General features: G+C 52.7%; 1 protein-coding gene across 5 annotated transcripts; it reads right to left on the bottom strand.

The window, feature by feature from the left end:
* Positions 1-2,743: 2,743 nt before the first annotated feature.
* On the bottom strand, positions 2,744-12,138 carry MOB3C (MOB kinase activator 3C). Of its 5 annotated transcripts, none has more exons than XR_008630118.1 (5): positions 11,863-12,025; positions 8,574-9,042; positions 5,550-5,752; positions 4,157-4,717; positions 2,744-4,080 (listed from the first exon to the last, which is right to left on the bottom strand). XR_008630118.1 is itself a non-coding variant. In XM_055137348.1 (4 exons), the coding sequence occupies exons 2-4, from the start codon at positions 8,989-8,991 to the stop codon at positions 4,688-4,690; spliced, it is 651 nt and encodes a 216-aa protein (XP_054993323.1). In that variant the 5' UTR covers positions 8,992-9,042; positions 12,108-12,138; the 3' UTR covers positions 2,744-4,687. The 5 variants fall into 5 exon arrangements, 3 of the variants coding, with proteins under 3 accessions (XP_054993323.1, XP_054993322.1, XP_054993321.1); XR_008630119.1 differs by lacking the exon at positions 2,744-4,080 and adding an exon at positions 4,105-4,124 and having other exon boundaries at positions 4,279-4,717; XM_055137348.1 differs by lacking the exon at positions 11,863-12,025 and adding an exon at positions 12,108-12,138 and having other exon boundaries at positions 2,744-4,717.
* Between the last annotated feature and the right edge of the window lie 2,548 nt (positions 12,139-14,686).

Below are 14,686 nucleotides of genomic sequence, written 5' to 3'. Positions count from 1 at the left end.
GTGCACTGAGCGCTTCTGCATGCCAGCAAGGAACTGAAGTGCCGTTTTATGTACGTGCCCTTTTCATGAGCTCTTCTAACTCTGGGAAATCTCTTTTTAAAAAAGTTTGGGGTGCTTCTGGTTCCACTCGGGAGAGTTTCCTCCTTGGGTAATGCGTTACTTCCAACTGTTCAAAATTAGTTAAAAATGATTAAAACCGCATTTCTTGGAGAAAAAAACTGCAAAAAATTTCTGCCAGCCCAGCCCCTCGGCTGATGGAGAAGTGAGAGTGCCAACTTGGGTTTATTTCAGGTTTAGATTCCAAGTGTGTTTCCTCTTTGGTGAAACGGAAGTAAACATCCCTTCCCCACCAGTCTGGGGATTGTTGGGAGGCTCTAGTGAGCAATGCTGGTTAAAGAGCCACCTGGACATCCTTTCCACCAGCTGCCTGACAAACATTTGTTCCCCTTTTGCCTTGTGGCCTCAATCTTCTTGTTTATACCATGGAAGGAAGTCTGGTTCATTAGCGACTATTTAGGACTTTTCTAGATTTCCCAATTTGGGTCAAGATCCCTGTTCCTGTATAGCCTGACCTCTCCCACCCATCACTTTACAGGCCCACCAAAGCTTCATGTCTTCAGAGACCAGGCTGGCCTGCTCCCCATTCTGTTCCCTGAATGCTCAACAGTCAGCTGGTCCTGAGCTAATTGGACTTGTTCCAATCCAGTTTCTCAAAACTGTTACCGCCTCCACATGGTGTCCAAGGTCAATTAATACCAGAGATGATGGCTGTGGGGAAGAAGGGCAGAGAAAGAAGGGCTCACTGAAAGAGATGGTAAGAGAAGGAGTACGGACGCTCATGATGGCCAAGGGTAAGAGGAGAGGCAACCTTGACTCAACAGATGCTCTACCCCAAGGTGGGGAGAATGACTTACTTCCTCATTCCCTGCACCAAACTAAAGAAAATGTTTTTGTTTGCTTTTGAATAATATCTGGGTCTGTACATGGGGATCATATGTGATGCTGTAATTCAAGCCAGGATCATGGCTACAGCCACATCTAGATGAATGCCTTAACCTCAGTACTATCTCTCTGACCCTCCAAACTATTTTTATGGATCTAGAGTCAACATTTAAACAAAGCCTTCTGCACCCTGGCTGTCTCACCAAACTATCCCTTTAATCTCAATACATTGCCTCTCCAGACATCTCTCCTGCCACACTGTGCCCTATAGGGAGGCTGTTTTGTCTGCATTGCTTGAAGCCCCAGCACTTTTTTTCCCTGTCTTCTTTATTTCTGTCTCTGCCTATTCTCTCAATGCCCCTCTCTGAATTTCTCAGCAGTCTTGTGACAGCTTTCTAAATGTACTCACATTCTCATATAAACTGTAGGCTTTAGTAATTTAGTTCTAAGAAAACCTGGTTTCACTGCCAGGGTGTACTTCTTCTTTTTTTTTTTTTTTTTTTTTTTTTTGCTTTATGGGTCATACCAGGCGATGCACAGGGGGTACTCCTGGCTCTGCACTCAGGAATTACCCCTGGTGGTGCCTGGTGGTGCTCAGGGGACCATATGGGATGCTGGGAATCTAACCCGGGTTGGCCGCATGCAAGGCAAATGCCCTACCCACTGTGCTATTGCTCCAGCCCCACAGGGTGTATTTCAAGACATCTATGAACCAGAGTCTGCCTGTCCAGTGGTTGAGGAATGGGTATGGAGGGGCACAAGCAGAGCACTTTGCAGGATGCTGGGCTGGGGCCTCTGCTGAGAGCTGGAAGAAGGCATAACTGAGTACAGGGCCTTACAGCTCCTAGAGCAGGTAGAGGAGGAGGCTAGAGGTTAGGGAAAGGCAGCTTGCCAAGGACAAATGGGATCCCATTAACGATACGTTAATTTTTTTATGACCTGTGTCTGACACATAGTATTAGTTATTATTATTATAAATGACCCACAGACTTGTGAATAATGAAACTTAGAAATCAATTGTTCCTTATTCCCACTGCTGGTGAGAAATGAAAGGGGAAATTGAGATTTAGAGAGTAAAAGTACTGTGGTGACCTTGGGGCTGGCCTGGACTAAAACCCCAGAAATCACTGCATGAAGGCATGCTCCAAACTCCTTAGGTCACAGGGAGACCTCTAGCTGGATCTCTGATGACTTTCAGCACTAGTTTTCAGTTCCTGTCTAGGTAGCCTGTACGGTTGGGGCAGTGGAACAGCAGCAAGACCTGGGCTAAGGGACTAAGGTATATCTTGGGGATTAAACTCAGGGGGCTGCCCATGTCCTGTACCCACATATGGAGCTTTAACCAGCACCCCCAAAACAGCTTTCTCTTGAAAAGGGTTTCTTTGGCTGTCAGTATTAGAACTGCATTTGTCCTGTCCCTTAACCCATCTGTTACAATAAACCACCCCAAAGAGGTAGGTGAGAATAGCCCAGTGCCAAGTGATCTGAAGAGAAATCAAGAAAGACCCCTCCAGGAGACTCAGATCCCCCGACAGCAGGGGGAATCTAATCCTGCGTGGCCAACTTGGAGGGTCCTAATCCAGCCTGGTACTGAATTCCAAACTCTGGGAAAAGCACAGAGATCTGGTCTGAGATGACCGTCCCTGCCATTCTCAGGACAGAGCTTTCTACCCCAGCATATCCCTGCGGACACCACAACTTACCCAGCAGCCACGAGACACCCAGACCATAGCTTGTCTCCACTGTTACTTCAGATTGTTCCTTTATTTTACCAAAAATAATAACAAAGTCTTCCCTTCATTTCACAAAAATATATTCCCCTCCTCCCACTCCCCTCCCAATTAGCACCGACCACAGCCTAGATCCAACCCAGAGACCACCCTGGGGACCTCTGAGCACCTCATTCCAGAGCCTCTGGCCAAGCTGCTGTGCTGTTGTGTTCCCCTGGGGAACTTGTCCTCAAGAAGTCACCTCAGGTCCAGTTGGCTCCTTAGGACTCCCATCAGCTTCCACAGAGAGCCAGCAGCTACTGGGCTAGGGAGAGGCCAGGTTCAGCAGAAACCCCATCTGTGTTGAGGGGGGGTGGAGCACTCTGGTGCTCCCACAGAAACAGCTGGAAAGTTAACCCTATCTCCACGTGTCTTTCATCCCCCATGTAGCACCTGACTATCCCCAGAGTGGGAACTGAGGCCCATTCTAGCCCCACATAAGCCTTGCGGGGAGTCTTAGACTTTCTCCCTCTTCTGATTTCACTTTCCTCTTATGCATGTGGATGAGCCTTTTGAGTAGACTAGGTGGTCCTCAGGCCCCGCCTCCCAACACAGAGGTTCATTCTGGAACAGGAGGGCCCTGTACCTGCCTCCGATTCTCCACCTGTGAATCAGAGCAAAGGGCTGGATATGGGGTGTTGAATGAACATCCCAGTGACCCCACGCTCTGAGATCCACCAGAGAAAATGTCTCAGGGATGGCTGAGAAAGTAGCAGGCACTTGCTGGAAAAGGGGTCTCCATACCCGCAAGAGTCCAGTTACTAGGAATCTGGTCTTTTAATATACTGGAATGGGAGAGATAATAGAGTTTCCCAATTCAAGTTCCACTAGTTTCTTGGGATGGAGGTATTGGTGTTGGGTTTCAGATCCTGGGAGTCAAACCTACAGATTTTGGGAGGCAGAGTGGAGCATATGATTTCCAATTTAAGGACTGCAGTACCCTGTAGGTAGGAGGGACTGCCCCCAAGCCCAGGGGGGTCTTTCCAGGGAGAGAGCAGTGTGAAATGACAGCTCTTGGGCTTTTCTGTCTGAGCACAACAATAGAACATGTATCTATTGTGAGCCAAGGGGTTAAGTACTTAGGCAATACTCCCCCATCCCACCCTCATCTCCCTGTACTTATGCTGATGGCCAGTGATACATCTACAAGCACATCTTGAGCACTTACACACATGGTGAAACACCAGCGGGACACTGACATGCCACCACTCCTGCAGTGTTCATGGTCTGATGGTCATATCCCACCCCCCTCCCTCCTTTCCAACCATCCAGCTACCTAACATGTATGGACATGCTACCATGTACTAGAGGGGCGAAGGCCGCTGGCTCTCACAGCTAAACTCCAGTTAAACTCTCTCTCTCTCTCTCTCTCTGTCTCTCTCTCTCTGTCTCTCTCTCTCTGTCTCTCTCTCTCTGTCTCTCTCTCTCCACACACACACACACACACACACACACACACACACACACACACACACACAAACTCCAGTTAAACTCTCTCTCTCTTCACACACACACACACAAACTCCAGTTAAACTCTCTCTCTTCACACACACACACACACACACACACACACACACACACACACACACACACACACACACACACACCCTCACCCTCATTCAAGCAGGCTGTTTATTCTCTTCTGCCTTTCTTGCCATCATGTTCCCCAAACAGGGAACCACCTTGAGAACCACCATGGCAGGTTCAAGTATCACAGCAGACATCCTCCAGCACCCCTGCCCAGGGCTGACTCCTCCTTTCCAGTCTGCCCACCTTTAAGCTCTCCCTTTCCCATTCACAAGAACTCGAGAAACAAGAAGGTTGACTTCTGAGAACCAGAAGTCCAGGGGCTTTCGGGTGTGTGAAGGGGTCTCAGGGTCTTCTGGTTTCTCAGCCATAAGACTCCCAAGGGTCCCTCATCTTGTCACTCTGCACTCAGACGGTTCATTGACGGGCAGCAACATCCATGCTTGGGCTCAGAGGCAGATCCGCTCTGTCATCTCCCTCTGTAGGCACACAGGGTGGGGATGGGTCAGTCGGGGCTCCACCTAGCTGGCCTCCCCACCCAGGCCTCACAGCTCTTCTGCCTCAACCTGGCCCCTTCCTGTCCCCCACTCTGATTCTGGCTACACTAAACTGAGTTTGAATGAACTGTCGGTTAAAGCAGGGTCTCTCAACATTTTTTTTTCTGACCCTGGCCCTCTTCTGCCCTTGCCCTTCCTTTGGCCCCCACCCCCATCCTCCCACCTGCCCTCCCTCTCCCCATCCTTCTGTCTGTCCCCCAAGTCTCCATGTAGATGCCAGCTCATGTATGGGATTTTTCACCTGTGGCCCTTGCACTAATCCTGGGGCCTAAATTGAGAAATGTTGCACCAAATATAGAATCCCTTGGGAAATGAGTTGTCTTTCCCTAATTATCCTGTCAGGCAATAGATTTTCTTTATTGCCCCAGGGGGCTCTTACTTGGTGGTGCTCTAGGGACCAGGTAGTGCCAGGAATCAAACATGGAGTCCCCACTGGCAAATGCTCCAGCTCTTTGAGCCATCTCTATGGCCCCATTATTACCTTTTTTTGGGGGGAGGGGGTGTTGGGATGGGAGCTTGGGGGCCACACCTGGCAGTGCTTGAGTACTATTTCCAGTTCTGTTTGGAGACTAGGCAGTACCAGGGAATGTAACCAGAGTCAGGCACATGCAATCAATAACCCTTTCTCCATATGCTCTACACACCCCCCTGTACCATCTCCCCGGGCCTCACTCTGGATTTTTCTAAGGCAGTGGCATTTAGACCTGAAAACTCAGAGCCAGTCCTGCTGGGAAGGTTGGCAGGAGGTCCTCACCAGAGGTTCCAGCTCCCGCTGGTCCACCAGACTGAACTCGCGGATGAAGTAGTAGAAGTGTTTGTAGCAGGTGTTGACGTGCGCCTCGGCCCCCATGCTGAGGATGCTGTCAAAGTGGTGGATGTACACGTGCACGAAGACACGGAAGAGCCGAGTCAAGATCTTGGTGCAGACCTGCTGGAAGTTCTTGGGGAAGGGCACTCCTGAGGGTAGAGATGGCCAGAATTGGGAAGTCAGTATCCTGGTGATAAAACTGCCTAGTCCTGCCCTCCCTGGGGAAGGCAGGCAGTCTTTGTTCAGGATGCTTTGTTTCTAGCACCTCCCTTTGGCTGACTTAAGGATCCTGGCTGCTTCCCCCCATATACTCCCCACTTCTTCAAAATTGGAGGTTCCTGGGCAGTTGGAATGGGGGTGTGGGCATTCTCAGCCCAGCAGCATGGTGCTCAGGCCATTTGATGCTCAGGATTAATCAGAGCCCAGCTGGTGGTGCTGAGGGGTCAGCAGTGCTGGTGTGTGTGTGTGTGTGTGTGTGTGTGTGTGTGTGTGTGTGTGTCTGTGTGTGTCTGTGTGTCTGTGTGTCTGTGTGTCTTTGTGTGTGTGTTGAAGGGGGTGTGCAGGGGAAGGACGCAGTGTTAGGACCAAGCTCAGCACCTCATAATGTGCTCTATGGCTTGAACTAATTTCCTGGCCCCTACTTTTCTTTCTATTTTATCTTTTTGTTGTTTAAAAAAAACCCAAGAGTCCCACATTTGCAAAGCAAGTGCTCAATCTCTGACCTATAATCCTGGACCCTTAATAAAGCACAAATCTACTTGTGCTTCTCCCCCATTGAAACAGAAATATTGCCCACATGTTCCCTTTTCCCTGAGCTGGATGTTACAATTTGGCTGGGCTCATAAAACCAATCCTTCTTGGACTGTGATGAGAGTTCAGCCTAAACTCTGCCCAGAAATATTTGAATATAAATCCAAAGTGCAGTCCATCAACATTTGGGGTCCATTTTATTTAGTTTTGTTTTTTGAGCCACACCCAGTGGTGCTCAGGGGTTACTCCTGACTCTGGGCTCAGGAATTATTCCTGACAATGCACAATGGACCATAAGGGATGCTGGGGATCATTCCAGGTTGGCTGTGTGCAAGGTAAGCACCCTACCTGCTACTCCATTTTGAAAAAATGTGGTCCTTGGAATTTTGTCCTAACTGCCCACATGCTGCCTGCTCAAAACCTTCTGTGATGGGTGCCAGCCTTCCCCACCCAATCCTGCCTATCCATGTCTTTTCTCAACATTCACACAGCAGGCTCCAGACCCCGTATGATATGACTGTATCATCAAGCATCCATTCAGCTACATCCTATTGCTTCAGATACTTTACAAAGAGCCTTCTACCTACAAGCCAGCCCTTAGTGCAGCTTCTTTAATCCTTAGCCCCTGTGGAGTGGGATGGGATGGGTATGACAGTCATTCCACAGAGGACAGAACGAAAGAGCACAAGGGGAAATTTACCCCAGCTGTACACACACTGTACACACTGGAGACAAAATTCAACCCTACTTTGCACCACATGGGAAATAACTCTCAGAAACAAATGGTACAAACCCTGCTTAAAAGACCCTCTGGGAGGGGCTGGAGCGAGAGCACAGTGGATAGGGCGTTTTGCCTTGCATGAGGCCGACCCGGGTTCGATTCCCAGCATCCCATATGGTCCTCTGAGCACCGCCAGGGGTGATTCCTGAGTGCAGAGCCAGGAGTAATCCCTGTGCATCGCAGGGTGTGACCCAAAAAGCAAAAAAAAAAAAAAAAAACCAAAAAAAAAAAAACCCAACCCTCTGGGACCTGGAAATGGGCAATTCCTACACGGCTCCCACTCCTAAAAGTAGGCGATCCTGGTGATTGCTCTCTGCTCTGCTATGGCAAACTCATGCCAGGATTAAAGCACAGATATCTGGAGGTGCCTAGACCCAGGGGTCCTAAGGAGTTCTAAAACCCCTAATAAGCAGCCCTCACGGGGGACTGAACCCTGCCTCTCTCTGCCTCTAGTGAGCTCTCCCTGGCCTGCCCAGGCACTGCCCATCTAGACTGGAGCTAGTTCTGAGTCCCTTCTGATTCAGTGCCCCGCCCCTCTCAGCCTCAATTTCTTCCAGTGAAGAAACCCATTGTTGGGCAAGATAGTGCAGGAAAGTGCAGGCCCCCTGGTGGGGGAGGGGCCTCAGGCACAGGTGACTCAGGGCCAGTCTACCCTGGGGTGGCCCACCCTGCCCCACCCCTCTCAGGCTCCCCAGGCCTTAGGAGAATGAATATGAGGCCCTGTGAGGTGGGGTTGCTGTGATGAACACTGTCACTGCCAGCTCAGCCCTGGCTGGCCTTCTCTCCCACTGGCCTTGGGTGGCGGAACAGGACCAGGGGCGCCCCATCCCCTCCCCCCAAGCCAGTCCTGGCTGCCCAGTTAAGATAAAGAAAAGCAGGTAACCGCCAGCTTGTAAAAATTCTGCCCTCCAGCTGCCCTAAGAGGCTGATAAGTCTGAGCACCCTCCCCTTCCCTTTCCTGGGGCCAGAGGTCAGAGGGAACGCCCCAAGGCAGCAAGTCAGATCAGTGCTTGCAATCTAATCTAACCACTTTGAGGCACCTAGCTCTAGAAGATTCTGAGAATGGATGAGTCTGGGGCTTGTCGAGTGGAGTCCTCAGACTGAAACTGAGAACTAGCAGTGTGGGTGGGGGAGTAGCAGAGCTCTTGCCTTTCATATGTGAGGTCCTGAGTTCCAACCCCTACACTGCCAAAAAACAAATAAAAACATGCTACCCATGCTAGTTCGATCCCCAGCACCCACATATGGACGCCGGAGCACAGGGCCAAGAATAGCCCCTGAGCACTTCTCAGTGTGGCCAAACACCAAAATCAAAACAAACCAAACCAAAGCAAAAACAAAACAAAACAAATTGCACCCCATTCAGGGAATGCTCCATCAGGCTAATGCCTCACGTGTGGAATGAGGTGCTCCCTCCCCGCCCAGTCCACGGCACTCACCAACACGGGTAGGAAAGACATCCTCGTCGTTGATGAGGCTCTCGATCCAGTCCATGAGCAGGGCCATATAGCGGGGCGCAGAGAGCTTGGCCGGCCGCCGGTACTGGCGCTCGTCCTGCCAGCGGTACTCGTAGCGCGGCCCCCCGGCCATCACGGGGCAGCTGCTCTCGCTGCAGCGCTCGGCCATGGTGCCATAGATGAGGTTGATGCGGTTGAAGAAGTCCACCACGTGCACGGCGATCCAGTCGTCGATGTTCTCGCCCGGCGGCAGCCGCACCACACTGCGCAGGTCCAGGCCGGACTTGAGTGACGCCTGAGCCTTCTTATACAGTTCAAAGCGCTGCGTGCCCGGCTCGAAGCGCTTCCGTGGCCGGAAAGTCTTATCCTTGGCAAACACCTGTTTCAGGCACAGCGCCATGGCAGGCTGCGTGGAAGGCCAAGTGTCCAGGATCAGGAACCTGTGGCTGCTCTGCTAGGAGCAGGGGACAGACTGGTAAGAGAGCAGCCTTTTACCCATACAAAGTATCTCTCTCCCCTCTCGGCTTCTGGACAAACCTCTGCAGATGTATTTGGGATCTAAGCCTTCCTCCTGCCTTGGATCCAGAGCCTCTGCCCCATTTCCAGGCCACCAGAGCTCCCCCTGCCCTGGGCCTCCAGCCCTCACATCTGGCTGTTTCCTTCGCACTTTGCTTGCATCTCACAGATGTTTGGAGCTCAGACACACTCAGCAGACTAGCTAGCGCTAATGATCTGGGGGCAGTGACCACCTGCAGCCCTGCAAGCACTGCCCTGAGAGATGAGGTGTGGGGCCAGCTGATGCAGCGTGGGAGAGCCCGGCTACAATGTGCTGGGGGCAGGCAGCCCCCCTTCCTGCTTCCTCTGGGATATCCCGCAGTTCATCCGGCCACCGGGGATTCCCAGACTGCAGAAGGGACTTTTCTACCAAAAATGTCCTGTCTTTTCATCACCCTGAAAGAGGAAAGGGCCCTTATAAGGCAAACTGGGTGGCCCTTGCCGTGGCTGCAGGGACTGGAGAAAAGGGACTGGGTGGCAGGGCTGAAGGGTTCCACTTCCTTCAACAGTGGCTGGCGATTCTTCCACTGAAGCCAGCCTCCTCCAGCCGGAAAGCAAATACCGGCTCCTCCCCAAGACAGCCCACACTTCGAGTCTGAGCACGCTTACTGGGTGCCTGGCCCAGGACGTAGGGAAAGCAGGCTGAATCTACCCAGGTGGGCCAGCCCACATCAGATTCTGATGAATGATGTGCCTTTCCTCTTAGAATGGAAGCATCTCAGACTTAGGTTAGAGTTTAGAGTCAATGACCCAGTCTGACCTTCACTCAGGAACCCTGAATTTTCATCCCAGCTGCACCAATTAGGCCCCTGCAACTGGCTGGGTAATGTGGGCAGGTATCAGATCTCCCTTGGGAGTGCATGAGTACTTGGGAAATGCAGACTCAAGAACCCATGAGACTCGCACTTGGCCACAAATGAGCACATGAGCACAAGAAGGCTAATAGGCAGTGAGCTCTGGCTGGGGGAAAGGGGACCGTTAACCTGGCTCTGACCCTTGTCAGCTGAAGTCCAGGACTCAAGCTCTTGAGTGAGGTGTAAATACAGTAGCAAAACCTAGTCTTGACCTCAGAGCTGCCACCAGACCACCGCCCCCCTATCACATCTCTAGTAAAGTTGGGACAGGACTGGGGAACAAATTTGTTTAGGGGGGGTTGTTTGCCTTTTTTTTTTTCTTTTTGGGTCACACCTGGCGATGCACAGGGGTTACTCCTGGCTCTGCACTCAGGAATTACCCCTGGCCATGCTCAGGGGACCATATGGGATGCTGGGATTTGAACCTGGGTCGGCCGAATGCAAGGCAAACGCCCTACCCGCTGTGCTATCTCTCCAGCCCCGGGGGGGTGGGGGTTTGGGGGGACCATCTGGGGTGCCTGGGATCTAATCCAGGTTGGCTACATGCAAGGCAAGTGCCCTACCTGGTGTACTATCTCTTGAGTCCCAGACTGGCAAACAGTTTCATGACTGGGTGTAACCAAAGGCCCCACACATAGGTTGGGGGGTTGTCATCCTATCAGGCAACAGGAAGTTAGAGAAGTCTGGAACAAGGGCACCACATGTCCTCATGAGGCAGGCAGGGAGGGGGACACTCAGTCAAACAGAGGAGAGGGCAGAGAAGGGGAGCTCTCCCAGCAGGAGCTTGTCCATCTCCAAAGTCTGTCAGGAGCTTCTGGTCCCGGAAGTTTTCCACTCTAATGCCTGCTTTTGAAACCACTCACACTGCGATGAAGTGGGGTGCACTCCCTCTGCACTGCCCCTTTTATTGTCAATTTCCTCATAGGACACCACCCACACCACCCAACCTTCAGCCCCATTTCCACCCTAGGCTCCTTCCTGCCTGGACATGGCCCTCTCTCCCTTGCCTCTGTGTGTTTTCTTCCACTGGTCCCTACCTGGTCAGGTTTAATGCTACTGCGTGGGCCAGTCCCTGCTACTGATCTCTCCTGGGGTAGAGGCTGCTCTTTAACCATTCCTTTCCCCCACCCACCCCACTCCTCAGCCTAAATCTGGGCCTGCCCGGCAGACGCAGTGCCTGAGTGGGTAAGTTTGCAGGTTTCTCTCTACGGGGTGTATGTGGCATCCCACATGCACACCACGAGCTCCCTATGCCCCTCTGTTCCTCTCCCTGGCCATTACCATTACCTCCCATGCCCTTATCTGCATTCTCTCTCTCTGGGTGTCCTTTCACCCCAAAAGGGGCCAGATGCCCCTTGGGTGGGGCGTGTGGCTTTCCCCAAGGAAGCAATGGTTTTGTCACGAGTCCTGTCGTGATCACACTTAACCACTCCTCAGCCTGGCCTGAGAGATCTCATCCCCAGTAGCTGGAACCTAGAACCAACCGACGGCTATACCGTCGGGCGGGCGACACGAAGGCAGACATCCAGGGGAAACGTAGAAGTGGGGGATTCCCCAGCACTCATTCCGTAGCACCTGCCCCGCTTCCTCCGCTGGGGCTCCCACTGAACCCCTCATCCGCGCTCCCCAGCCCAGCGCACAGGGACGGCGGGCTGTAGGACCCAGAGGGGACAGTCTGACATTTCCGCTCGCGCAGCCACACCCCTTCGGCCACCGCCTCCCCCGGCCCGGACTTCCACGCCGGACCCCCGGCCCGGGGCGGCCCGACCCTGCCCGCGGGCCGACGTCGCCGCACGCCGGAGCCCGGCCGGGGCGGGGGAAGGTGGGAGCCGCGAGGGCGCGAGGGGCACGGGCGCGCTCACCGTCCCGCCGCGTGGGGCTCCGCGTCGTCGCTGGCCGCAGCTCACCGCCCCGCGCGGGGCCGCCGCCTGCCCTGATCGCGCGCGTCCGTGTCCCCCGATGCGTCCGCCCTGCGGGGCCCGCGGCCGCCCTCCCGGCCCGGAGTCGACGCCAGCTCCGCCCCGGCCCGCCCGGGCCCGCCACGCCGCGGCCCCGGGGCGGGGGAAGGGGCGGGGAAAGGGGACCCTCCCAGCCCCGCTTCGCCCACCTTCCCGGGAACTGCGGATCGGTCCCCTCCGCTTTCCTTTGTGCTAGGAACGGAGCTGCCGGCCCTCTCACCGGACTCAACTTCCTAGACTGTAAAATGGGGAGAAGCCCAGTTTGTGTCTGAAGCAGAAACGGAAGCACGGCTAGATAATGGTGGTTTCCTTGTTCTGCCAGGACCGTCCTCTTGTTCCTGAGCAGAGTACGGGATCAGCTCTGCCCAGTCATACATACCCTCACCTCCTGGTACAGTGCTTGGCACAGCAGGGAAGGAAGTCGTAGGTGAGGGGAGTCAGGCAAACTGGCTGCAGAATTTACTGGAAGGCTTTGGGAAGGGAGGGGTAGTGAAGAGCACAAGGTGGTTGGTGTCCATTTGCTGTGAGCCACATACCCTCCGAGACTCCCCTCCTGTCTCCATTTCCATGACATTAGAACATGCTAAAAGCACACTAAGAATCCCAGGTATGGGGTCCCAGCAAGAAGCTCTGGCAAAAAGGCCTGCGTGGTGAGTGCAAGACGGTTGGCTCCTGAGCATCTGTCCCTGCACCTTTGCTGTCTGGGACCCTTAGCACCACACTACAGGGTGCAGACTCAGAGGAGCACCGCAACTAAAGAGTGGGACCACGCCCCCTCCCGTCCCCCCACAGCACCACAGCCAAGTGTGGGAAGCACCACAATCAAGCATGTGTGAGACCGCTGGTCATCACTACCACAAAGGAGAGGGAAGGAGAACCCCAACTATAGGACTGAGGCTTCATTCTTCTGCCGAGCACTGAGTTAGCCCCAGTCTGCTCTTTATTTTGTAGTCAGCAACCTGCCACAGTCCAGATCTCTGCTAAGCCAACATTCATGTGCTCCCGTGTCTGCAGAAGGAACTCCTAGTTGGTCCTTTCTTGGTGTGACACCCCAGTGGGTCATCTTTTGCACAGGACTTTGCCCTGGAAGCAGAAGTGACCCCGAGGGACAATAGGCTGGCATGAAGAGCCACATGGCCACACACAAGGTCTGAGCACAGATATGCAAAAGCAAGAACATGGCTCTGCATGGATTGGGGGGCACTTTTTGAGAGTGAGGCTATGTGTGGGCGGCACACAGAAAGCCTAAGCATGGAAAGTCCTTCAAAGAGTTCAAAGAAAGAAGGAAACAGGGGCCAGAGTGACAGTATAGCAGGTAGGGTGCTTGCCTTGCACATGGTTGACCTGAGTTCAATCCCTGGCTCTATCTCCGGCAGCCCATATGGTTCCCTGATTGCTGCTAGGAGTGATCCCTGAGTGCAGAGCCAGGAATAAGCCCTGAATAAGCTTGGGGGGTGGTGTGCTGACTGCACACCCCACACTCAAGTTGACTGCGACCTTGGTTCAAATCTCTGACACTATGTATGGGCTCCTGAGCTGGCTGCATACCCCACACTCAAGTTGACACTATGTATGGGCTCCTGAGCTGACTGCACACCCCACACTCAAGTTGACTGCGACCTTGGTTCAAATCTCTGACACTATGTATGGGCTCCTGAGCACCACTTGGGATGGCCCACCTCCCCAACCTCCTCTACTCCTCCCACCCACCCCAGCCAAAAAAAAAATAATTGCAGAGACAGCCCGGTGGAAGTCACTGGGCCAGCATGTCACCTGAGACACCCCTTCACAGTCTAACCTATATGGAAGGGGACAGACTCATAAGCTGTCACTAGCAAGCTGAAGGGGTGCTGAAGGGAGTTGTAAAGTGGGGCTACAAGGATAGAGGAGGAGCAAATGGAGCTCTGGCCTGAACTTGAACGGCAGAGCCAGCCCTTATAGCCTGCACAGAAGGATGGGGCTTGTCAAGGGCCCCGCAGCCCGTTCTCCCGACTTCCACTGACCAAATGGCCAAATCCTTCGAAAGCCATGCATGATGGGCCCCCAGAGGTGGTGTCCTGGGGCCTGGGGCTGGAGGAGGAAGTGGAGAGTGCCTCCCATGGGACAGTGGAAGCTTTGCAAATCGGGCTGTGCTTAGTTCTAAGCATTTCATAACCTCATGGTCATTTCCTCTTTAAACCATGGGTGATTTAGACGTGTATTTAGACATGTTTTGTTTACTTTCTCATCCTATGGGAGGTTTATATTTTTTCTTGTTGACTTCTAATTATATTGCACTGTGGCCAGAGATCAGGATCGTAAGATTCTCTGGAATGTGATGTGATTTTGTGGCTTTGGACATGGTCATTTGCTGTACCTCTGTGCTGGATTTTATAGAATAGACAGGAGTTTGCTTGGGGAAGAGTGAAAAGCACAGATTCTTCTGCTGTGTGAAGTGCAAAGGAACTATTTCTTTTCCTTCCTTCCTTCCTTCCTTCCTTCCTTCCTTCCTTCCTTCCTTCCTTCCTTCCTTCCTTCCTTCCTTCCTTCCTCTCTTTCTTTCTTTCTTTCTTTCTTTCTTTCTTTCTTTCTTTCTTTCTTTCTTTCTTTCTTTCTTTCTTTCTTTCTTTCTTTCTTTCTTCTTCTTTATCCCTCTCCTTCCTTCCTTCCTTCCTTCCTTCCTTCCTTCCTTCCTTCCTTCCTTCCTTCCTTCCTTCCTTCTTTCCTTCCTTCCTTCCTTCTGTCTTTC

This window comes from Sorex araneus, chromosome 5, assembly GCF_027595985.1.
Source record: "Sorex araneus isolate mSorAra2 chromosome 5, mSorAra2.pri, whole genome shotgun sequence".
In the NCBI taxonomy this organism is placed as follows: Eukaryota; Metazoa; Chordata; class Mammalia; order Eulipotyphla; family Soricidae; genus Sorex; species Sorex araneus.
This window is presented reverse-complemented; position numbering and strand designations above follow the sequence as displayed.